This window comes from Cricetulus griseus, chromosome 7, assembly GCF_003668045.3.
Source record: "Cricetulus griseus strain 17A/GY chromosome 7, alternate assembly CriGri-PICRH-1.0, whole genome shotgun sequence".
Lineage (NCBI taxonomy): Eukaryota > Metazoa > Chordata > Mammalia > Rodentia > Cricetidae > Cricetulus > Cricetulus griseus.
In genome coordinates, this window is record NC_048600.1 from 72,085,730 (window position 1) to 72,109,749 (window position 24,020).

Here is a 24,020-nt window from a genome sequence, read left to right on the forward strand (position 1 = left end):
GTTTGTTGGTTATGTTAAATGTTTTTGCAAATGAGCACTAGGAGCAGTTTGAGTGAGGTTTAAGGCCCTTTGCACCTGGTTCATGTCACTCTGACTTCTGAAGAAGGCACAGTTAGGATTCTTTGTAGGGGAGGGACTCAGCTACTTTCCCAGCAAGGAGAGGTGATTGGGAGGTGGCTTTGGCGTTTGGGGATGGGGTAGTCAGCACAAGCCCTCTTGAACTCTGAACCTCCTGAGAGACTTTGCTGGATCTCTACTGGGTCTGCAGGGGGGTCCCAAGCCAGAGTCAGCATTTTATTTTGTTACTCAGCATCTGTCTTCTCTTCCTTGGGAAACAAGCAGAGAGAGAAGGAACAGTGCCCCAAACCACAAAGCCCTCTTAAAAATGGAGAGCTTGGCAGATGGGAGTGCCCCTGTTCACAAAATCCAAGAGAAGCTCAGAGGGGTAATTAGGTGTTGGCTCTGGAAGGGTTTCAATCAATGCTCACAGACAGACCTCTTATTGGCCATTCCAGGGTGAGCTCAGGAAAGAGAGAGGATGGATGACCTTAACTTCCTGGGGCTGAGGTTTTGATAACAGCTAGTGAAGATACCTAAGTGAAGGGAGAAGCTGAAGAAATTTAAATTAGAACCTGGGCAGAGTCTTCTATACCTTCCCTCTATACCTTCCCTAGATTGCCTAGCCTCTTCATTCCTTATGCAGTTCGGACTCATGCACTGCTTGCTGCCTATGTTCTGAGAATCAGGTTGATGGTGCAGCATCCTACACAGGCACAATTGGTTCACAGCCAGAAGATGCATTCCACAACCAGATTTGTGTAGACTGGGGTCTTAGGGAAGGAGGTATTTCATGCCTTTCTTAAATGGGGGCCAATAGCCAGGAGTTGGTGAGTTTTTAGATTGCCAGCCTCCTCTCCTGTTGCTGGTGACCTGAGATGTCTCCTGAGGGTTTTCCATGAAATAATCTTTTGATGTGACACCGTTGTCTTTTGGTTGAGTCTTTTTGGTCTGATTGAACTCTAGGTGTGGAAGAAACATGTAAAGCTGTCCAGGTGTGGTGAAGGTCTTCATCTTAGTCTGGGGTACTATTCACATAACTGTTAACCACTAGAGGTTCCTGCATTCTACAGTAGACAGGATGCATAGTTTTTCTGTTTGTTGGTTTGGTTTAAAGTTAGTCACTGTGTAGTCACAGCAGATGCTCTTACCCTAATTCCCATATAAAGAACATACTCACAAGAGATTGAGCAGTTATCCTAAGTGTTCAGAGAAACTGCACACTGGTATTTGTCAAAGCACATATAATTCACCAATACAATCCTTTTGGACCTTAAAATTTGCTTTCAGGTCTAGGTGTTTCTTTCTACTCTGTTGAGTTATGAACTAGACATCATTTCTTACTTAGGTTGTTCCAGCAACCTCTTTAACTGTCTCTTGTTACTCCTGTTACGCTTGCTTGGAATCCTTTGATGGTTTCGGAGAACAGAAGTCCTTAGACCATCCTAAGATTTCCTGAACTGGGTCCCCACCCATTCCTTATGCACCATGTACCACTTTATTCTTTCCAGCAGTGCTATAGTGTATCTGACATGATTCTGCTTCAGGTATTTGGTTCGGGAATGCTCTTTCTCTGGATTGCAGTAATGGTGAGACCTTCCTAGACCACCCTGCATAGTCTTAGAAACCCTGACCCTGGACTGTATTCCATCCCTCTGACTATGCTTTGTCTTTTTTTTAGCATTGTCTCTATTTGGTCAAGGTGTCTCCAGTGCTACAGCCAAGACTGACAGATTGTAGCGGACAGTTTAATGAGCACATACTGATTAACAAGATAGTGAGCTTTGTGGGTTTGCTATGTGTGAGGTTTTGAGGATAATATAGTGGCTAGGAAGATATGTACCCAGAGTTCCATGTGCAAGAAAATGCCATGTGGGAAGAGCATGTGTGGTGCAACAGGGACATCCAGTGCAGTGCAGTTCAGAGTTTCTGGGGAGCACGGTTGAGCTGACTAGGAAGAGTGAGTGGGGTTGCTGAGAAGAGCCTGTGATCACTTTATTTTTGGTTGAGAGCAGGGTGGGGCTCAGGGAACTGAGGGTTCCTGTGGTTGAAGCATAGCCAACTACTAGAAAGGTGGGCAGTCCTGCTTTATAGGCTGCCAAGTCCCAATTTAAGTAGAAGGCCACTGGGGAGCCTTAGGGGACTTTTGAGTGAAAAGTGATGTGACCAAAATTTTTCCTTTTACAAGATGACCTCTTACATTAAGATAAATGGTTTGAGTTTTCATGTCTGATCCTTTGGACTAGAATTCCCAGATTACAAAAAGGAGTCCCCATGTAACACTGCACCTCTGCAGCATGGTCCTGGACTGTTCTGGGCGAAGTTTCCTACATGTCTGAATTCAGTTGAATTAACACCTGTGCTCAGTAACAAGGAGTTTGCAATGTCCTAGATAGGCCACTAAACTAAGTGCCTTCCTGAGAAGGCTGACCTAAGAGGTAGGCCTTGTTCCCAGACCAGGCTAGTTGTCAGCTCTGTACTGGTAGCTATGCCTTGGCATTTGGTTTTCTTCCTTCTCTTTGAAGAGAATGGAGATTATTAAATTTGGAAGAGGCTGCAGAGATGGAATTGTCCTTCACAGGGTCCTTCACAAGTTAGGCACAGCATGGCCAGTGACAGAAAAACTTAGATGCAAGTGTTTGGGCTCTGGGTTTCAGAGGGTTTAGTCTTGGGCTGGCTGGGTTACTTTGGCCTGAGACAGGCTGAATATTGGACAGGAAGAGGAGGAGACTGTCCATCTCTTGGTGGACATGGGAGCAGAGTGAGGAAGGGACCGGACACATATCCAGTCGCCTACTTCCATCTAGGTTTCCACTTCATAAACCATTTCTAAAATCTCTTGAAAATGATGCCACCAGCTGAGGACCAAGCCTTTAATGTGTGAACCTCTGGGATACATTGCATAGTCAAACCATAGCACCCGCCGGGTGGTGGTGGCTCGAGCCTTTAATCCCAGCACTTGGGAGGCAGAGGCAGGTGGATCTCTGTTAGTTCCAGGACAGCCTCCAAAGTCACAGAGAAACCCAGTCTTAAAACAAAACAAAACAAAAACCAGCCAGGCATTGGTGGCGCATGCCTTTAAACCCAGCACTCGGGAGGCAGAGGCAGGCGGATCTCTGTGAGTTCGAGGCCAGCCTGGTCTACAGAGTGAGTGCCAGGATAGGCTGCAAAGCTACACAGAGAAACTTTGTCTCCAAAAACCAAAAAAAACCATAGCACCCAGCTACTAGTACCACTAGAAGGTGCGCTTAGGTGAGAGTGTGCAAGTGCTCCACAGGAACCTGGCACAGAAACTGGGGTTTTACTCTTGAATTTGGCCTTTCATTTGTTTAACAGAGAATATGTTGAAGCCATTTTAAATATGTTGGGCCATGTTGAAGCCCATCATCCTCTGTCTCGTGATCCCCAGAATTTGGACCTGAGCATAAAAAAAGGTAGTTCACGTCACAACCTCCAGCTATTTTTCTTACCTTTGCTGACTTATTGTAGAGGCGGATTTAAGGACCTTGTAAGAAACCCAAATGGAGTCTCTCTCTCTCTCTCTCTCTCTCTCTCTCTCTCTCTCTCTCTCTCTCTGTCTCGCTCTCTCTCTGTCTCTCTCTCTGTGTCTCTGTCTCTGTCTCTCTCTCTCTCTTTCTCTCTCTCTCTCTCTCTCTGTGGGGGGGGGTGCTGATGAGTGTCTGTTTCCCTGCTTGCTTGCCTGCCTGTGATTGGAGGTCAGAGGACAACTTGGTGGAGTTGGTGGTGCGGGTGGTGAGGTGCATGAGTGTGCCCAGGGATCAAATTCAGGTCTCCTTTATGTGCTGGGCCAAATTGTGGTTCTTGGAATTTTTAGTGGAAGGTGACCCTGGATGTTTTGTGGTAAAATTGTCCATTTAGTCCCTTGGTGTCCTTCCACAGCTTTGGATTTGTTGCAGAGAGTTCTTCTTTCCTGTGTATGACAAAAAGGTAAATTGGCATTAACAGCATAGCCTTGTTTTGGAGTTAAGTCCTATCATCTCAGTGACCTTATGGTTAAGTTTTGGTGTGGGGGGAACATTGGTGGATTTTGGCTTGGTCATTTGGTAACCTTGAACAGTATTCCCAAGTGAACATAGCAGGTGCTGAGTTTTTTGCCCAGTAGCATTTGAATAGTTTAGATGGCAGTTTCTTGAAGGACCTGTAGCAACAAACTGGCAAAGTTCTAGTTTATTGATTCACAAAATGTTGGCTGTTAGCTGCCAGTCCCTCCCTCAACCACAATTAAAACAATAAGCAAGATACACTTGCCACAGTGGGGCTTTTATTCTGAAAGAAAGAAGTCACAGGTGGGCTAGGTGTGGTGGTGCACATCTTTAATTCTGGCTCTAGAGTTGGAGGCAGAAGGATTGCCCTGAACTTAAGGCCAGCCTGAGATACTCCAGCAAGAACCAGGCCACACCAAAAGGCAGGGCATGGTGGCATTTGCCTGTCAGCCCATGGAAGGCAAAGGATTGGTCTCTGAGTTTGAGGTCAGCATGGTCTACATAGGGGGTTTCAGGCCAGCCAGGAACAAAATACAAAACCAAGTCACAAAGTGTTTATCTGTATCCACATCCTTATGACAGGTTTTGCCCCCTGACAGGTTTCAATTGATTTGCTTTAAAAAACCATCCATATTTGAAAATTGGGAAAATTGGGCTGAGTGTGGTGGCATAAAGACCTTTAATCCCAGCACCCAAGAGGCAGAGAGGCAGGCAGATTTCTGTGAGTTTGAGGCCTGCTTGGTGTACAAAGTGAAGTTCCTGGATGGCCAGAGCTGTGTGAAGAGACTGACCCTGTTTCAGAAGACACCTCCAAAAAAGAAAGAAAAGGAAATTATCTAGAATTGTAGAGATTTCCAACTTTGCTTTAAAGAAGAAGAAAAAAGGCAATGCATAAAGCTTTGCTGAATTGTATATGAGAATAATAGGGTGAGGGACATGGTCTGGAATCAAAGTGCGCCATCACTGACAACTGTTGGCCAAAGCACTGCTGTCTCTGGGCTATTGGCTAGTAGCTATTTACATGCAAGCCCTTGAGTTTTCATCCTTAATCAGGCTTTCTTCCAGCATAAGGCTGGTGGGCCCAGATCCTGTGTTTTCATCATCAAAAGAGAAGGGACAGTGTTTTGTCCAAGGTATAAGCCGAAGAATGCTGTTGTAGAACAGTTGAGGGGTTGTTGGTTGGGACTGGAAGGCTCTCTCCAGAGAGAGCTATTTAATCTTCTCTTGAGGGAGAGGGAGTGTGGTGAGGACGTGATACCAAGAGCACTGTGGCCTGAGGCCCTGGATGGAGCAAAGCTAAGGATGAGCTTGCCAAGGAAATTGTGTTAGGCCCCAGCTAGCCTTTCCTTCTTTGCCTCCTCCTATGGAGTGGGTATAAATAGCATCATTGGTTCCAGTCTCTTAGGCCCCTTCTACCCCAGTCATCTTGTAGTCATGAAAATGATTAAGCAGGTGTTAGCTACCACAATGGAAAAGGGAAAGAAAGATCCCAGGTAGAAGCCTTGTGCAGTGTCATCTTGTTTGGGGAAGGGAGCGAAGGCTCCTTGGAGCGTTTCTCTCTGGACAGAGACTTCTCCCAGACAGCTTCCCTGAAGTGGGGTGGATAGGGAATCAGGCACATTGGAAGATCAGCTGCTAGCTTCAGCTATGCAGCTCACTGAGATACTTGGGCAACTTTACAGAAAATCCCCACCCCCTTTCTTGCTTCCTGTGATTTGGGAGTTGTTGAGCCACAGTCTGTCAAGGTTCTTTCCTATTAGGATTGATTTCACTATATCAATTCAGTCAGAAGTTAAGACCCCAGTTGTTGAGATCTCATTCTACTCAGATTGGACCAGCTTTCCTCCCTAGAGCTAGGCTAAGATAGTGGGACTCTAGGTGTGTGGCATTGTGCTCTATCTAGGCTTCTGTCTGGCTCATGTTGGGGTACGATGGTGCCATTGGTGGCAAATACTCAATCAACAGCATGCAGGCAGTGGTAGGCACTTCTTGGAAGGAATGTGAGGAGTTCTACATCCTGTCTGTGGTAGGCTGGGTCATCACTGAGATATCCTCTTCTGGTCTGAACATGTAGAAACTAAGGCTGGTAGAATCTGGGGTCCAAGTTCAGCCAGCTCAGCAGAACACAGGTAGAGTACAGTGCTCAGGTTTATCCAAACAGATCCCATGGCTTGAACCTGACCTTTGTGTGACAAACTGCTTGGCTCTCATCAGCTTGAAAAGTCACATAGTTAGCCGTTGGTTTGAACAGCCTACTAAGAGTTAGGGCCTGGGAATTCTGTTGGGCAGTAGAGAGAACGGCCTGCCTGGCCTTATTGTTTACATTCCCACAGGGAAGCAGTGAACTAACCACCAATTATCTGTTCCTGCCTAACAAATCACCTCCCAAAATAGCAGCTTAAAGAAACAGCCATCTTGAGGGCGAGTGTGCAGTCCTGTTATCCCAGCTACTCTGGAGGCAGCTTCATAGAAAAGTACTGGGCAGTGATTAGGGCCAGGCATTAAGATATTGGTATGATCAGGGTGATCATTCTAGCCAGAGAACCTGCAGGCACTTAGTGTCCTCTAAGGACAGAGATGGCCTGTGTAGGTGGAGAGAGCTCAGATACGTTTAGGGGACTCCACATTCTGTTGTGGAAGCTGGAGAGCAGTGATACTCAAGTATATGCTTTAAAACTTCTCTGTGGTAAGCTGGGTGTTGTTGGCGCACGCCTTTAATCCCAGCACAGGGGAGGCAGAGGCAGGCAGATCTCTGAGTTCAAAGCCAGCCTGGTCTATAGAGTGAGTTCCAGGACAGGCTCCAAAGCAATACAGAGAAACCCTGTCTCGAACCCCCCCCCCCAAAAAAAAAAATGATTCCTCAGTGGTGGCACATATACTTAATCCCAGTGCTTGAGAGGCAAAGGCAGGTGGATCTCTGAGTTTGAGGCCGCCTGGTCTACAGAGCAAGTTCCAGGACAGCCAGGGTTATACATTGAAACCCTGTCTTGGAAAACAACAAAATGTTAAGGATTCCTCAAGTTCGGAGAGAATGGGGTGGAGAGCAAGATGGAAGCAGAAAGCCTGCAGGAAATTCAAAGTGAGTCAGCAGTGGACCTGAAGGAAATAAATAACACCAGTTGCTTGCTGGAGAATACCTGTTCCCCCAGATACATTTTGATACTTAGTAGCATATTGATTCGGAGAGTGATTGAGCCAAAATTACAGGATGGTAAGGGTTAAAAGTTGTTTTAGTTGTGTTGTTTCTTAGGGATTTTAAGCAGTGCAGAAGGTTCTTTTGTTTGATCTAAAACAGGACTTCAATCATGGTATTGAAGGGATTTCAATAAAAAATTTTCTTTTGCCTTCAGAGAAGAATGTAGACAAGGTCTTTGTTTATACCTGCAAATCTGCTTTCCTAGGAAATGTGTGGGCTGGAGAGAGGGCGCAACTAGTTAATAGCACTTGCTGTTCTTTCAGAGTACTCCAGTTCTGTTCCCAGAACCCATGTGGAGTAGCTCCTGACCGCCTGTAATTCTACCCCGAGGGGCTCTGACGCCCTCCTGGTCTCTGGGGGTACTGCACTCAGGCATACATACACACACACATCCATGCACATAAATTAAAAGAATTTTTATTTTTTTGAGACAGGGTTGCTCAGCTGTCCTGGAAGTTTACTTTAGACCAGGCTGGCCTTGGAACTCAGAGACCTGCCTCTGCCTCCCTAGTGCTTGGATTAAAGGCATGTGCCACCACTGCCTGACACTCACTACAGGAGATCTTGTGGCTACAGTCTTTGACTTCAGCTGCTCCAGTATCTGACTCGAGGGGGGGGGGCACTGTCAAGCACTGTGCCCTGGGGTTGGTAGAGTACATAGAACACTCTCTAGGCAGCTGGAAGGTGTAGAGTCTGCCCTCTTGCATTTCTTTCCAGATATATTGTGAGAGTAACCTTTTTCAGAGGGACTTTGTTGTCATCCCAGCACTGGGGAGGTGAGAGAAGGAAAGGAGTCCAAGGCCAGCCTTGGCTGCACAGCAGGTTTGGAGGCCAGTCTGGCCTACATGACATGTCCTCAAAAGACTAAAAAGGAAAACAAACTTTATGAGACTATGATTGGGTTGTGAGTCTGGTTTTCTTTTCTTTTTTCTCTTCTCTTCGTCCTCCCTCCCTCCCTCTCTCCCTCCCTCTCTCCCTCCCTCTCTCCCTCCCTCTCTCTGTCTCTCCCTCCCTGTTTTTCCAGGACAAGGTTTCTCTATACAACAATCCTGGCTGTCCTAGAACTTGCTCTGTAGACAAGGCTGGCCTTGAACTCACAGGACTGGGATTAAAGGCCTGTATCACCACACCTGGCCAGGTTTTCCTTTATTTAAAAATACATACATACATACATACATACATACATACACACACACACACACACACACACACACACACATACACACACACACACACACACACACACACACGTTTTTCAAGACAGTGTTTCTCTGTGTAGCTTTGGAGGCTGGCCTCCAGCTCATAGAGAGATCCACTGGCCTCTGCCTCCAGAGTGCTGGGATTAAAGGTGTGTGCCACTGCTGCCCAGCTATATAATTTATTTTTATTTCATAGTCATTGGTGTTTTATCTTCATATATGTCTGTGTGAGAATGTCAGAAGCCCTGGAAGGGGAGTTATAGAGTTATAGACGGGTGTGAGCTGCCATGTGGATGCTGGGAATTGAACCCTGGGTCCTAAGGAAGAGCAGCCAGTGCTCTTAACTGCTGAGCCATCTCTCCAGCACGTCTTTCTTCCTTTTTTTTTTTTTTTTTTTTTTTTGGTGTGTGTGTGTGTGTGTGTGTGTGTGTGTGTGTGTGTGTTTGTTTTGTTTTGTTTTGTTTTTGAACCAACTCTAGCTCCCTGTGGAATGCTGTTTCTTTCTTCCTTTGAACATCTCAAGTGCCTAGGAGCTGAACTAGTCATACCATCTCAGTCAGAAAAAAAGGGACATTGGGTACTTTGGTCCAGATCTCTTGAGCTGGTATCTTCATACCTTCCTAAGCTCTGTGCTCCTGCTGGGTAGAGTTGGAATAAGATGTGGATGATTAGCATGGGGCACCAGCAGTAACAGGGTAAAGAATCTCAAGTCCTAGATGAGTTACAGAGTAATCATGACCTAGGTCTTTTTTTTTGTTTTTTTTAAATATCATGTGTGTGTTCGTGCAGGGGCCAGAAGTGTCACTATCTGGAAATGGTGTTACAGGCATTTGTGAGCCACCTGATATGAATCCTGGGAATCTAACGCACATCTCAAACTCTTGGGTCCTCTTGAAGAGCAGTTAAGAGATTATTAACTGCTGAGCCATCTCTCCAGCCTCAAAGACCCTGTGTCTTAATAGTTTTCTGTTCCTCTCAGGACAGAGACTGCCACGTCAGGAACCACTGTGGGTTGTTGTTAGTGCCACAGTGCAGTCCTGACTGTCATGGAAGGCCAGACTAGCTTGGGACTCTGTCTCCCAGGTGCCAGGATTAAAGGCACATGCCGCCATGCTAGACCTTGCTGTGGATTTAGACCAGCTGGTTAAGACTTTTCTTCAGTGGGTCCCTAGCAGGCAGAGATGGAAGCACGGAGAAGCCAATTCTGACCTTGGCCATCTTTTCTCACAGTGGTGTTGTGTGCATCACTTTAGCCAAGCTGCTGTTCCTCTGTCAAGTCTTAGCTCATTAGATATGCTGCATGGGTGGCAAGGTTGCCTTAGAGATTCTGGTTAAAGTGCTGGGGTACCCTTAGCCTCTTACATGCTTATCAGAGTCCTGAACCTCCGTCCCATTCATTATCTCCATTCATTTTTACCACAGTCATGTGGGGCCTAGTACTAGGCATTGATCCTTATTGTGTAAGAAAACTGGAAAGATGGCTCAGTGGTTAAGAGCACTGGCTGCTCTTCCAGAGGACCCAAGTTCAGTTTCCCAGCACTCACATGGCAGCTCACAACTGGCTGTAACTCCAGTTCTAGGGGACCTGACACCTTCATACAGACAAACATGCAAGCAAAATACCAATGCACGTAGAAAATAAAAATAAGTAAATCTTTAAAAGAAAATGAAGGGCCTATTGATTCAGAAATTTAGTTAAGGCTGTGCAGTAGTTAGTGAGTAGCTGCGATTTGCCTCTAACAAATTTACTCCAAAGTTAGTACCTTACTTTTTTTTTTTTAGCCTGCATTCTCCCTAAGAGAGAGTGTGTGTTTGTGTATGTGTTTACATATGCATGTACATACACATGCATATAACGCTGTTTCTGGAAGAAGTTGCTTACCTTCAAGTGTTAGCCCGGAGGCCCCACTACCCCTCTGGCAGGCTGGGCTATCTGGGCATAAGACTAGTGGGCATGAGCCAAGTCTTGGGAACTTTGGATCCTGCCAGGGAGCCTTGGCCCTTCTTCCCACCAAGAGTTGTTCTTTTTAGTTATGTTGGGGCCATACAGATCTGTTGGAAACAGAGCTGCTGACCTTGGGATTTTTCAGGTCTGGCCTGAAGAGTAGGAAGGGTGGGCTGGCTCTCCAGGCTTTTGTGAGGTCCTCTGGGCCACCAACTATTATGTGCTGGGCCTTTTAGCTTTTTGAAGTGGAAAATCTTTTTAAATTACTCAGGCAATAACAATTCATTATCAAAAATGTCCAAATAGATTTTAGCAAAAGGAAAACCTTGGCATTGTGTCCCACCAACCATGAGTACTAGTAAGCACTAATAGGATTACATCTTTCTCTAAAGCAGTACTGCCTGCTAGAAATACAATACAGGGCTGGGAATGTTACTCAGTTGGTAGAGTGCTTGCTTAGCATGGAATGAGGGAAGTTCTCTAGCTCCCAGCAGGCTTGGGAGAAGGAAGGCAGGAACTCTAGTCAGTGCTAGACAGCTGTAGAGGGAGGCCCTCACTCTTTCCTTGACCCTTTTAGCTCCCTGAGCTCTGTGGGAGGTCAGAGTCATGTTCGGAATTCACATGAGCACATGTCCCTGGCCTGGCTGAGATACGCCTGGCAGCATAGGCACACTTATCTTTGCTGCCATGCAGGACCAGTGTTCCTCTACACCTGCTGCCTTCTCAGAGTTCCCATAGCCCACCATTTGGTTTTGGAAGTAGCTGTAGAAGAAATCAGTGGAGGGCAAGCAAAGGCCCTCCTCTGGGCTTGTCCAGGACGTGCCTCTAACCCCCCAGAACACCATTGGTAGATGTTGATCAGCATAGCTAGAGTGGGTATGTGAGAGACCCCCTCAAAGGGCTGCCTGTGCGTTTCTGCCCAGTCTCTGTGGAAGGGCATCCTCTTGTGGTCAGGGTGCACAGAAACCAGTTTTCTTGTTGCTTTGTCCTCTCATTCCCAAAATGAAACTTTTTTGGTTTTTTTTTGGGGGGGGGCTGCCTCCAGGGTACTGCTTGTTTGCTGCCAGACAGCTACCCCTTTGAAGGAGGCAGTTAGTTTGCCCTTGTGCCTGATGTGTGTGCAGGGATAGCACAAGTAGCAGTGAGCAGCGTAGATGCTGTTGGAGTTTTTGCTGGGATAGCCTGTGAATTCTAGGCCCCAGGTGCTTTTGAACTGCAGTGCTAAGTTAGACTATCTCTGCTCCATCCTGTTTTACTACCTGCCCCATTTCCAATGGACTGTGTGTCAGCTTTTTCTTCTCTTCAGTTTGCTGCTACCTCACATGGATGCTGTGGTAAAGTGCCTTTCTGATCAGCCCTTAGGTAGGAAGGGATAAGATTGCTCGTGACCGAGAAGGGTCTACCAACTAGGGAAGGCAGACTTCTTCTCCACACTTGACTCAAGCCCATTCTTAGTTATCACCATCATGCATGCCACCATCAGCCAAGTCTGAGAGATGGCTTGCCTTGCATTCCTTGGAGCTCTGTTGTCCTGAGGCAAGATGTTGCTCAAGGTGGTAGGGGGCCTACCAGCTATACTGTCCTGCTGGTAGCTGAACAGGTGAGCTAGGACATACAGTACCAAGCAGATATCAGACCACCATCCAGGTCTCCCTTGTCATAATTGGTTTGCATTTCTGCATTTGTTCTTCCTGGCTTTCCTTCATTTCTGGGGGAGAGCCCAGTCTTAGAGTTCTAAGTCTTGTTTTAGGGCAGTGCGGTCCCTGAATGGAGACAGCACTGATCCCATTGTCAGCTCACAGCAGATCCTGTTTGTGACCTGTCCTTCACCTTTCCACAGCACCCAGCACATCATATGCACACTGTTCATCCATTGCTGACTGGAGTTGTATACAGGCACTCATATTGGTGGCTCTTGTTCTTCTGCCTATAACAGGCATAGACTCTAGACTTTTCCTGAGCCTCTTGCTGTCTGAGATTCTGTAGAGCATCACCAGGCAGTAGCATGAGCCAGTCCCAGGTAGGCTAAAGATTAAAGCCTCATATACTGAGCACTAGGAATGGGGACTGGCTGTTCGACATTGCTTCCTAATGGCAGTGTCCCAGGCCCAGGATCTCAAAATCAGATTGCTGGCAACTGAACCCAGAGCCTTTGGAGTACTGGGTCAGGGCTTTATTTATCACTGAGCCTTGTCCATGATCCAGTTATTGAGACAAGTCAGGAAATTCATGACTTGTGGGAAGACAACAGCTTATTCTAGTGAGACAGATGTAGTGGTGGTGGGTGAGGAAGTACTTAGCTCTGGTAAGGAAAGGTAACTTATCCCCCATCAGTTTTCCCTTGGGCCTGAGAGCAGGGCCTAAATGCACATCCTGGTTTTTCACCTTTTTCCCCTTTCCTGCCTCCTCTTTGACATTGTGATCTGTGGGCTTTTTAGCTTCCTGTCTCAATTCTGCTTCTGGAAACAAAATCCTCTGAGGTTTTGGTTTTTGCTTGAACCCAAGACTTTGCTGATTAGGAAGCCATGGAACATTGCTTTTGTGATAACAATTGCTCTGACAACCCCTCAACGCCCCCCCCCCCCCAAGCCACGATCCCTCCAACGCACATAGATGAACTAGTTTCAGAGAGCTGATTTTCTGGTGAGTAACCTCATTTCCTGTAAGACTTGCAGGCATTGTAGAGCGTGGTGGTACACATTTTAGTTCCAGCATTCAGGAGACAGAAACATGAGGATCATGCTTCTGTAGTCCTCATGTAGTCCTGCCTACATAGTGAACTCAGGATAACTAGAACTGATTTGAGAGACCCTGTCTCAAAAAAACATCTGCAGACTTGAGCTTAGAGGGTTTTTTTGTTGTTTTGTTTTTGTTTTTTTGAGGGGACATTAAAAACAAAGAACCTCTAGCATTTCTTTCCTGTGTTGCCTGTGTTTTCAGATATTTCTACTCTATGCTTGTTGGCTTAAACTTAAATTCTTTTGGCTTTAGCTTCGAATCTTCTAAAACGGTCTTGCTGTGTAGATTGTAAAGGTAATGCATAAAGACTGACACCAGGAGGCTTGATATTTCTGGAATAAGTGCTTAGTAAGCAGTAGTAAACATGGGACATTGAGTAAGGCAAAAAGGCAGATTTGGGGGGGAAAAAAGTGGAAACAGTGGCTATAAGGATGACACAGACGGACAGTGACTTTTAGAGTTTCTGTTCTGGCACAGCTACATTTGGGAGGTTGGTGTGAAGCTAAACTTCAAGCCTAGCCCAGACTGACTCCCTGTGACCTCCTGTCTGGCACAGCTCCACCTTCTCCAACCTCGACTGTCTATCTCTTTTTCTTTTGGGGGGGGGGCGGTGGGAGGTTCGAGACAGGGTTTCTCTGTAGCTTTGGAGGCTGTCCTGGAACTCACTCTGTAGACCAGGCTGGCCTCTAACTCACAGAGATCCACCTGCCTCTGCCTCCCAAGTGCTGGGATTAAAGGTGTGCGCCACCACAGCCTGGTGACCTCGTCTTTAATCGTGGGGTTTAAGTACAGAAAGGTTGGTAAGCTCCTCTTCACTGGTTCTATGCTCCCATCTTTAAAACTTCCTGACTCCTAATCAGGTGTGAACCTTTGGGAGGCCAGATTCTTTCTCTATGACAGGGAATTTGTTAAAACTGGAGGTTCCAACACTGCACACCTCCCTAGGTAGATTTTTGGGGTCTGGAGAAAACGTGCCATGTTATTGTTTATGTCTAGTCACGTTTCTACAGCTGTGAGGTAAGGGTTTTTCAAACTGTTTTCTACTCTGGAATCTAGGTGATTGTTAAAGCAAAATGGGGGGGGGGACTTGGGGCCTGTTTCTGTAACAGCTCCACTCCCCCCTCCCTTCGGGACAGGGTTTCTCTGTTTTGTTTTTTCCCTAGGTGTCCTTGAGCTCACTCTGTAGATCAGGCTGGCTTCGAACTCACAGAGACCCGTCTGCCTCTGCTTCCCAAATGTTGGGATTAAAGGCATGCTCTTAACCTCTGAGTCATTTTCCAGCGAGTTTTGTGCCACTTTATTAGTCGTTAATGATATGTTGCCCAGTTAAAGCTTATCATGTTATGGGTTACATGAGATGTATTGGTTAATTTTGACCCAGGCCTTGTGTGTTATGTTGGAGTTGTTAGCACATTGAAAAATGGGTTTTACTGTCCACGCCTTTAACCCAGTGGCTGGGTAGGTACATCATTGGTAGGATTGGTTTGATGTGGGAATCAGCTCCCCTCCTCTATTTATTATATTTTTTTTTGAGATTTGGGTTTCACTGTGTAGCTCACGCTAGCCCCAAATTTGCTGTGGTAGCTCGGGTTGTCCTCAGACTTGTGATCTTGCCTTTCCTGCTTGGATGACCTGGCCACTCCAGGAAACTCCCTCCGTATCTGGGGAAAGTATAGAATACAGTAACTCAAATGTGTGAGGAAGCAGATGCTGTCAGGGGTGCTTCGGGGAAAGTTGCTCCCCTAACCTGTGAATGGGAATGGGTGCACACAGCTTTTTAGCCAGGGAGAGTATTAGATCTCCCAGTTTGGGAAGACCTCTACATTGGCTGCAACTTCATATCCCAGGACCACTTCAAAAGCAACTCACTGCTAATGTGGTTCCCAGGTTGCACCCAAGCTGCAGACTCCCAGTATGCAATAAGTATTTTTAGTTCCTATTCTGTTCTGGTTGGGTTGGGTGTCAGCGTATCCATTCCCATAATCCGGGCAGTAGAAAGTAATTTCTTAGAGAATCAGAAGCCTCTCCCAACAGTCAACTGCTTGAGAGTCTTGATTTAGAGCAGTAGAGGGGTATGTGCGATCTTTGGAGGCAGAGGCAGGGAGATTTGACAGCAGCTGGGGCTCCCCCCCATCATCATCATCATCATCATCATCATCATCATCATCATCATCATTATGTGTATGAAGGTGTTACCCATAAGTGTGTCTTGCAATGTGCATGCGTATTGTTTTATTTTATTTTGGGGTTTTTTTGAGACAAGGTTTCTCTATGTAACCCTTGCTGTCCTGGAACTTGTTCTGTAGACCAAGCTGACCTTGAACTCTCTTCCTGCCTTGACCTTCCAGGCCCAGCTGCAGCCAGTGCTTTTAACTGATGAATCATCTCTCCAGCCCACCTGGATTTCTTAGACCCAGTTTCAAAGATGAACTAAAAGAGTTGTAGTACTAAAGGCAGTTGCTCATCACCAGACAGAAATGGTCTGTGTTAGGGTAGCATCAATGACAGTGGAATCCAGCTTGCAGCAGAGCACCCTTGTATCTGAAACAGGATGGAACTTGGAAGTGACTTAGGAAGCCATGGGGCTATATATAGCTCATGGAAGTGTTTCCAGGAATGAATTTTGTTTGAAGGTAAGGGTGGTGGTGCATGCCTTTGCCTTTGATCCCAGAACCTATTAGATGGATCTCTATGAATTCCGGGCCAGCCAGGGCTATATAATGAAAGGAATGAAATTTGACAGGTGGCACTCACCTGTAATTCTAGTAATTGAGAGATGGAGACTGAAGAATCAGGAGTTCAGGCTAGCCTGAGTTTCTTGAAACCCTATCTCAAAAATCCTTCTTTGAATAAACAGTGACATAGCTAACCAGTATCAACCTGTGTAATTTTGCTGTTTGCTTGCTTAGGGCAAAAGGAGCACCTCAGCCACAGGACTGGTGATGGGTTATAGTACTGCCTGAGGGGCTTCACACCCAAAGCCTATGGATTGGGAGTTTGTTGTACTGTTTTGCCTACTTCACATATTCCCACAGCTGGCCTTGAGTGCTTATATTGGTGTGAGAATCCAGCTGTGTGGCCTTGCTGCTTGGTCACAATGTGGAGGGGCACTTACCCCTATCCCTGAGAGTTGAGAGGTAACCATGTTTGGTCAATATTTACAGTGAGTGTTTGACACAAAGTACTGGGTGCTGGGGACCTGTACTTGTAGAGTTCCCATTAGTTCTCTGTAAGACACATGGCTAGCTTATGAGGCAAAATGCGCTGGATAGAGACTACCTGGGTTTCAGTCCTACTTCTGCTACCTGCTAGTTGAGTGAGTTTCTCAGAGCCTTGGTTTCTCTGTAAGCTAACTGTCATAATGATACCTACTTTCTTCTTGAGTGGTTGTGAAACATGAGCTAGCTTTGCACAAATGAAGTTTGGCACTTGTAGGATGTGTTGAGCTGGTGATAATAATAATGGTCCATCCCTCCTGAGTGAGGTAAGTTCACAGATGCTAACACTTCAGGGGTCATTGGGCCCTTGGAATCTCCAACACCATAGGCTGAGTTAGAACCTGATTTAGAATTGCTTACGAGACAGCATCTTTCTGTGTCTTCTGTGGGTAGTGGTGGAGAAGGGGGTTACTTTTTGGTGGTTTTTTTTTTTTTTTTTTTTTTTTTTTTTTTTTTTGAGATAGGTTTCTCTGTGTAGCTTTGGAGCCTATCTTGGCACTCGCTGTGGAGACCAGGCTGACCTCGAACTCATAGAGACCTGCCTGCCTCTGCCTCCCAAGTGCTGGGATTAAAGGCGTGCGCCACCAACGCTCAGCGAGAAGGGGGTTCTTAAGAATGCTTTTACACTGCGGCTTTACTATGGTGAAGGAAGAATCAGCCATTTTGCTTCAACATACCACATGTAGAAAGGAAGTCTCTTCCTCCTGCTTGGAAGAGAATCAGTGGTGTCTCATTAGAAGATACCTACTTAGTCTCTGCATAAGTTAGATGGTCTGATCTTCTGAAGCCTACCTCCTCCTACTCCCTACAGTCCCTCCTGTGTTTTATCTGCAGACCTGGGAACTGGGTAGGAGAAGTGGCGAGAAGGCCACACAGAGTCCATACAAGGTTATGGAGGCTACCTGGACATTCTTCTTTTTTTTTTCCCCGAGACAAGGTTCTGGACATTCTTTTTACCATGTAGAGAATCCTCCTGTTGGGGAATTGCTGGGGTTTGTAGGAATGAGACAAAGACAGACTTGTCTATCTCTAGGTTCTAACTCTGACTCTACCTAGCTGGCCTGGGAGGGAGAGGTACAAGTGGGTCACCTCCCTCCCTGTGACTTCATTGCCTTCCATAGTCAGGGCTTGGCTGAGGAGTCTTTTCCTGGGGCAAAGTCGGGGGAGGGGGGCTATCAGATGGTCATGTCACTGGCACTCAAGGCCTTACCGTTTGACCTACTCTGCTGTGACCCCTAGCTTCTTTCCCACCTTTTCCTGGTGGTTAAGTCTTTGCCTTTAATATCAGACTACACACTCTAGGTCTTGTTCTATGGCTTGCTAATTCTAAATATCTTGATTTTCTTGTTTATGGGACCAGTGAAAGGAATGAGTTCGTCTTTATCTTAAAGATTATGAGACCCGTGTCATGTTTAAACTGTAGCTACAATTATTAGCCATCACACCTTGCTTGGGATGAGGTTTTTGTCTTTTTTGACTTTCTCTTTTCATACTGCAGAGCCCTATCAGCTTTTAGTGCAACCGAAGAAACTGCTGTTGCTGAGATGATTGGCAGTGCTCTCATAACCCTGTATCTGATAGAATTGGTGCCTGGCCTTGGGCCCAGGGCCTCTGAGAACCAGTAATATCTAGGCTGCTTGTTTCTCTTTTCTCCTGGAAGGCTCAGACTAAAGGCCCAAAGATTGGGACCACGACACGAGTCTACTGGGACTAGGCTCTGTGCTTGCTGCTGTAAGAGTAGCCTGGTCCCTGTATTCATCTGGAAACCTGTTATCTGGAGAGGCCAATAGGTAACTGGATATTAACATGCTTGTACCATATCCTGATAGAGCCTAGTAGAGGGTCTTGACTTTACCCAGGTTCTGGGGGGGGTCTCCCAAAAGAACATTGACTTTAGCCTGGTGGGGGAGCTGGAGGAGCCTGGGGTATGGATGGGATAACTGGCTGATTTGTGAATCTCAGGCAGCCAAGCCCAGCAGTCAGGCTAAACTCAGCCTGTTAGACACTGGTCTGTAGGATATAATAACCAGCACCAGGAAATCTAGGACCTCCCATTATGGTCCCCACCCACTCCTTCTTGTAGACTTACCAACTAGCCCATCTCATCCCTCCATCCATACTGGCCCATGGTTTCAATCCAGTATTTCTTTCCCTACCCATTTCTGTATGCTGTGGCCTGACAAGGTTGGATCACTACATACCTTCTCCTCCAAAAACCTTAATTACTTTCAGTGTGGTTGAACTAAGTCTTCAATTCAACTCAGGAGGTGTTCAGCCTCTGTGGGGTAGCCTTTGTTACAAAATGTCAGCCTTAGGTCTTTCTAGAACTGGACAATACAGAAAATACTTGGTAGCTTCATGCCAGGTGTTTGTGTGTTTAGCCCTTTTGCTGGGCTGGAGGGATTCCCTGAGGCCTGGGCTTTTCTTCCTCTTCCTGAGTGAACTGAATTCCAGAAATTCAACTGATGGGACCCTAGGCCTTTCTTCCTCTAGCAAAACAGAGCTTTATGAAAAGCTGTGTGAGTTAAAGGGCGAGGTAGTAGTTAGTAAATTTCCTCATTTTTTTCCTATTATAGCTGTAGAACCCTAAGGTTTTCTTTCTTAGGGAAACACCATGAAGCCCAGCTATCTCTTGTCTGTGGGGTAGTGTGAGGCTATGGGTGCCTACTCCCCACAGATCTCTGCCTAGGAGACAGGCTACGGGGTCTGGTTTATAATTGGGTGGGAATTGAAGCAGACTAAATTTAGAAAAGATCTCCTGGAATGGTGATCTCCCTTTTGAGAGATGTCTTGCTGGCCTTCTCCACTGCTGAGGGTGAGGGTTCAAATTGTAACAAAACATTTGTTGAGTGCTTTACTATGCGCTAGGCATTCTGTGTTTTGTTCACTTAAATGTTCCAATGTGTCCTCTGACATAAGTATTATCTCACTTCTCACAGAAGAGATTTAAACTCAAAGGGCTCATTCCACGTGCATAACTATGCCACTGGCTTCCTAGTTGTTTTGAGTAAAGGGTCATACACTGGAGAGCGGAAGATCACAGACATAACTTCTTTTGCTATTGTTTAGGGATTTTTTAAAAAAATTGTTTATGTACTTCCTATTAAATGTTTTAATCTTTATTTTTTTGCATATATGTGTTTACTGTCTGTGAAGATGCAAAGAAGGCATTCAATCTCCTAGGACCAGAGTTAGAGACAGTTTATTATTTTTCTTTCTTTTTTCTTAATTGTGCTAATCACCACCCACCACCACCCTCCCCAGTTTATTTTTTGAGTCTCCATATAAGTGATGGGAACTGAACCCAGGTCCTCTGGAAGATCAACTGGTGATCTTTTTTTTTTCCCCTTTGGGGTTTTTCGAGGCAGGGTTTCTCTGTGGCTTTGGAGGCTGTCCTGGAACTAGTTCTTGTAGACCAGGCTGGTCTCGAACGCACAGAGATCTGCCTGCCTCTGCCTCCCGAGTGCTGGGATTAAAGGTGTGCACTATCGCCACCCAGCTTCGACTGGTGATCTTAATCACTGAACCATCTCTCTACTTATTTCCTTTATGTATTTGTGTGTGCATAGTACACATGTGAAGATCAGTTGCAGGTATCTGTTCTTTTTAATCATGGGTCCACTGGGTGGTGGTGGTGGTGGTAGCTGTGCCTGCCTTTAATCCTAGTACTTGGGAGACAGAGGCAGATGAATCTCTCGAGTTTGAGGCCAGTTTGGTCCAGGGCTACACAGAGAAACTCTACCTCAAAAGCCCCCAGCCCTCCATTGGGTCCTGGTGTTGAACTGAGGTGCCAGATGTGGTAGCACTTTTACCCACTGAACCATCAGCCCTGTGTGGGGAGACACACACACACACACACACACACACACACACACACACACACACACAGAGAGAGAGAGAGAGAGGGGGGGGGGAGAGGCCCCACCCTTAGAGATGACTCAGTACTTGACTGGACCTGGCCATCTGAGACAGAAGGTAATTTCTCCTCTTCCATGTACCCTACAGCGCTTCGGATCATTGAGGAGGAACCTGCTCTAGGGCCTGGGCCTACCATATCACCTACCCCCCCCCCTTTCTCTGAGCCCAGACTGTGGTAACTAACTTGTTGGGAAAAATAGGGAAGAGCCCTAAATTACAGTAAGGGGGCTTTGTACTGGCAGTGGATATCTGGGAACCCATGGAGTTCCTCATAAGCTGATAGGAGCCCTTGCAAGAGAATGAAGCCCTTTAGCCCTTAGCTGATTGTAGGAAAATCCTTCCCATGTTCACTATCTGCAAACAGTGAGGTTAGATCTACCTTAAATGTGTGTTTTCTTGTATAAGCAACAATGGTATGTTCTGAGCTTGGCTTGGGTCAGTGGGCAGGTGCAGGTTTTTTAGAAGGCAATAAATAGGAGGGCTGACTTGGCTTGGTGCAGGATGACAAGGGTCAGTGTCAGCCTCTGCACAAAAGATTTGTTTTTCATTGGAAATGATTTTAGGTGTCAAGTCCTGCTGGACCAGTGTTTTGTCTGTCTGCTACCCCACCCCTGTACATGCATGAGGATGATGCATGTATGAATGAGGTCAAATGCAAAAGCCTAGTTCTCTCTTCAAGCTCTCAAAGATCCCTGGTGGCAGCTCATCAGAACATTGCTGGATTTCTCGAAGTCCCTTTTGGTTTACCCTCCCAACTCTGGGGCTTGTTGGAGGCAGTATGAGACTCTAGCGGGGGGGGGGGGGGGGGAGATAGAACACCATAGACCCTCTTAGTGAGCCCTCTAGGGGTGGAACTTTCTAACAAACTCCATAGATTGGTTTAAGACTTCTGTGTGACCCAGGAAAGTGTGAGGCCGCTTTCCCCCTCTCCTATCCCTCAGGTGGATGCTCAGATAGGAATGAGTAGACTCCTTTAGGCCTCTTCTCTGTACTGGAGACAGAACTTACAGTCCATGATCGTGTTCTGCTGAGATCTCAGGGTGATCCCAGCATATGGTTCAGTTTTGAGAGTTTATAAAAAATAAGTTGGGGAGCCATGGTATATTGCACACTCTCAGTGCCAGCACTCGGGAGGCAGAGGCGGAGAGTTCAAGGCCTGCCTGGTCTACATAGCTAGTTGCAGGATAGCCAGAGCTGTTACACAGAGAAATCCTGTCTCAAAAAAACAAAATAAATGAGAGAGAGGGAGAAGGAGGGACAGAGAGAGGAGAGAAATAAGCTGGGTAGTGGGGCACACATCTGGAATTACTACTTGGCAGGCTGGGACAAGGGGATTGCTGGAACTTTGAGTCTGCTTTAGGCTACATAGCAAGACCTTTCCTTTAAAAAAAAAATGAGGAAAGAGCTTAAAGGGGTTTTATTACATTTATTTATTTGAGGGAACAGGAGCTCCATGGCATGCCTGTGGAAATCAGAAAACAGTTGGAGTTGATTTTACATTTTCTGGTGATGTGCATTTACCCAGACCAAGAAACTTAAAAAGACCAATGTCTAGAAAACCTTTGCCTCTTTTCAGAGGTATACTAAAGGAAGTATACTAACCAGAGCCACTTCCTTTAATATACTCATCTTTAGTATACCTTACTCCCAGTTCTCATGTACTTCCTGTTAAGTAAACTTTGTCCCTAGCCCTGGGGCCTGCTTTCCTTCATGCGCCAATGCCTCTGAGCACATGAATAAATTACTTTAGTTACCGCTCAAGTTGGGAGGGACTAGCCCGGCTTGGGCTAAAGGAGGTGAAAATCAATCTCTCAATCTCTCAATCTCTCTCTCTCTCTCTCTCTCTCTCTCTCTCTCTCTCTCTCTCTCTCTCTCTCTCACACACACACACACACACACACACACACACACACACACACTCACTCACTCTTAGGTATCCTTGGCTGTCCTGGAACTTTCTATCTAGACTAGGCTGGCCTTAAATTCCCAGAGATCCTCCTGTCTCCTGAGGAATACGCTACCACATATGGCACAGGTGTCATCCTGGGGTCACAGGACAGTGGTTTTCTTAGATTTTCTGGTATTCTGCTTCTCAATGCTGGAGGGTGAGGGTGCTGTGGGCTGGGTTCTACAACCCCAGCTATCAGAAGGCATGTATCTACCATTAGGGGCAGTGACTCCAGTAATGGCCGGAAGCCAGGAATGCATTGGCCTCACAGTTAGGAATTGGGCAAGGACACTCTCTGCTCATTTAAAAGACATGGTCTGATGAAGAACCTTCTTATGAAGCCAGCTGGGCAGATCGCTGTGCTTGGAGGCTGGGGCAGTTCCTGGCCTGGCATGGCAGGGGAAGGGAAGGGAAGCAAGAACTAAGTAGATGAGCTGAGTCCTGTGGATCTCTAGAGGAGGGAGAGAAAGACAGACAACACTCTTGGTTTTCAGAGCTGCATTGGGAAAGTACATGTATGTAGACGGGAGCAAACTAACCAGAACCACTTCCTTTAGAAAAGACATGCACACCCCTTTCTTTAAAAGCTGTCTTCATCTTTGTAGATATACACATCCTTCCAGAGTTTGCCCTATGGATGTGTGAATGTACACATTCTTATCTGTTCCATAGAAAATATTATTTTGTGACTGTTCTCTTTCATTGTGTCCATCTTCACACAATTGGAGATCATTATATTTTAGTGACTTGTGAAGTGGATAGACTTAATTTGGTGGTTTCAGTACTGTTGGAGCTGAAATTGTGCATAGCTCATGCTTAACTTGTACTATTGGAATTAAACTTTGGCTAGTCATGGTGGCGTGCTTGGGAGGCAGAGGCAGGGGAAATCTCTGTGAATTCAACAACCTGGTGTTCGTGAAGAGTTCTAAAGCAGTAATGGCTACACTGTGAGATGCTGTCCAAATAGACGGAACTATGGGGTCAAATTGGAGTATACCTTTTCTTTAGGGACAGAGAAGCTGGTTCTTGCTTCACCTATAGGTCAGTTAGGACAAAGTAGGCCTTGGTATGGCCCTGGACTTGTCCACTTATATGTCTTTAGCTTCCCTTTCTCTGTTCATGAAGAAATTTATTTTTTTCATTAGAGATTTTGCCATAGTTTTGGAAGCCTGAGTTAAACAGTGCAGATTGGGGCATGAGCTTCCTTCTCAAGCTTCAGTTGGCATCTCATAAATACGGACTTGGACTCTGGGCTTTCCCATCTCAGAGTTGGACTCCTGGGTGCAGGGCTGTCAGCACATACTCTTACCCTCTCTGCAGTGGCTCCTTTGGGAACCTGCAGGTGCATGGTTGGGTGGGCATGGTGGTGACACAGGTTCTTAACAGCTGTTTTTTTTCCTCCTTGTTCCCACAGAACCTTCTGTTCCAGCCAAGGTAGTGAGGGCAGCTGCTCCTAAACAGCGCAAGGGCAGCAAGGTAAGGAGCAAGTGACTCCTGTGGGTGATCCCTCTTCTTATTCTAGTAAGCACTTCTGGCCCCTCATGAAGAGTGTGGAAACCCCTTCTGGGTGCCCATGCACGTCATCTTGATTGTATACACTGAAGTGGTCTAAATCTCTCAGGAAACTAGAGCGTGGCTGTGAGTGAAATGACCCAGGCAGGGTAATCCTGGGGCCTTCATAGACTATGTCTTGTAGGTTGGTGACTTTGGAGATGCAATCAACTGGCCTACACCTGGAGAGATAGCCAACAAGAGCGTGCAGGTGAGTGTGGGGAGGGGCTGACAGGTTCAGGTGC

General features: G+C 46.3%; 1 protein-coding gene across 1 annotated transcript in view; it reads left to right on the forward strand.

Annotated features, from left to right (window-relative positions):
* Larp1 (La ribonucleoprotein 1, translational regulator) overlaps positions 1-24,020 on the forward strand; it is a 51,870-nt gene that overhangs the window by 5,949 nt on the left and 21,901 nt on the right. The window contains 2 exon segments of the mRNA XM_027427431.1: positions 23,639-23,700; positions 23,921-23,986. Of these exon segments, the coding sequence (XP_027283232.1) occupies positions 23,639-23,700; positions 23,921-23,986 (128 nt within the window).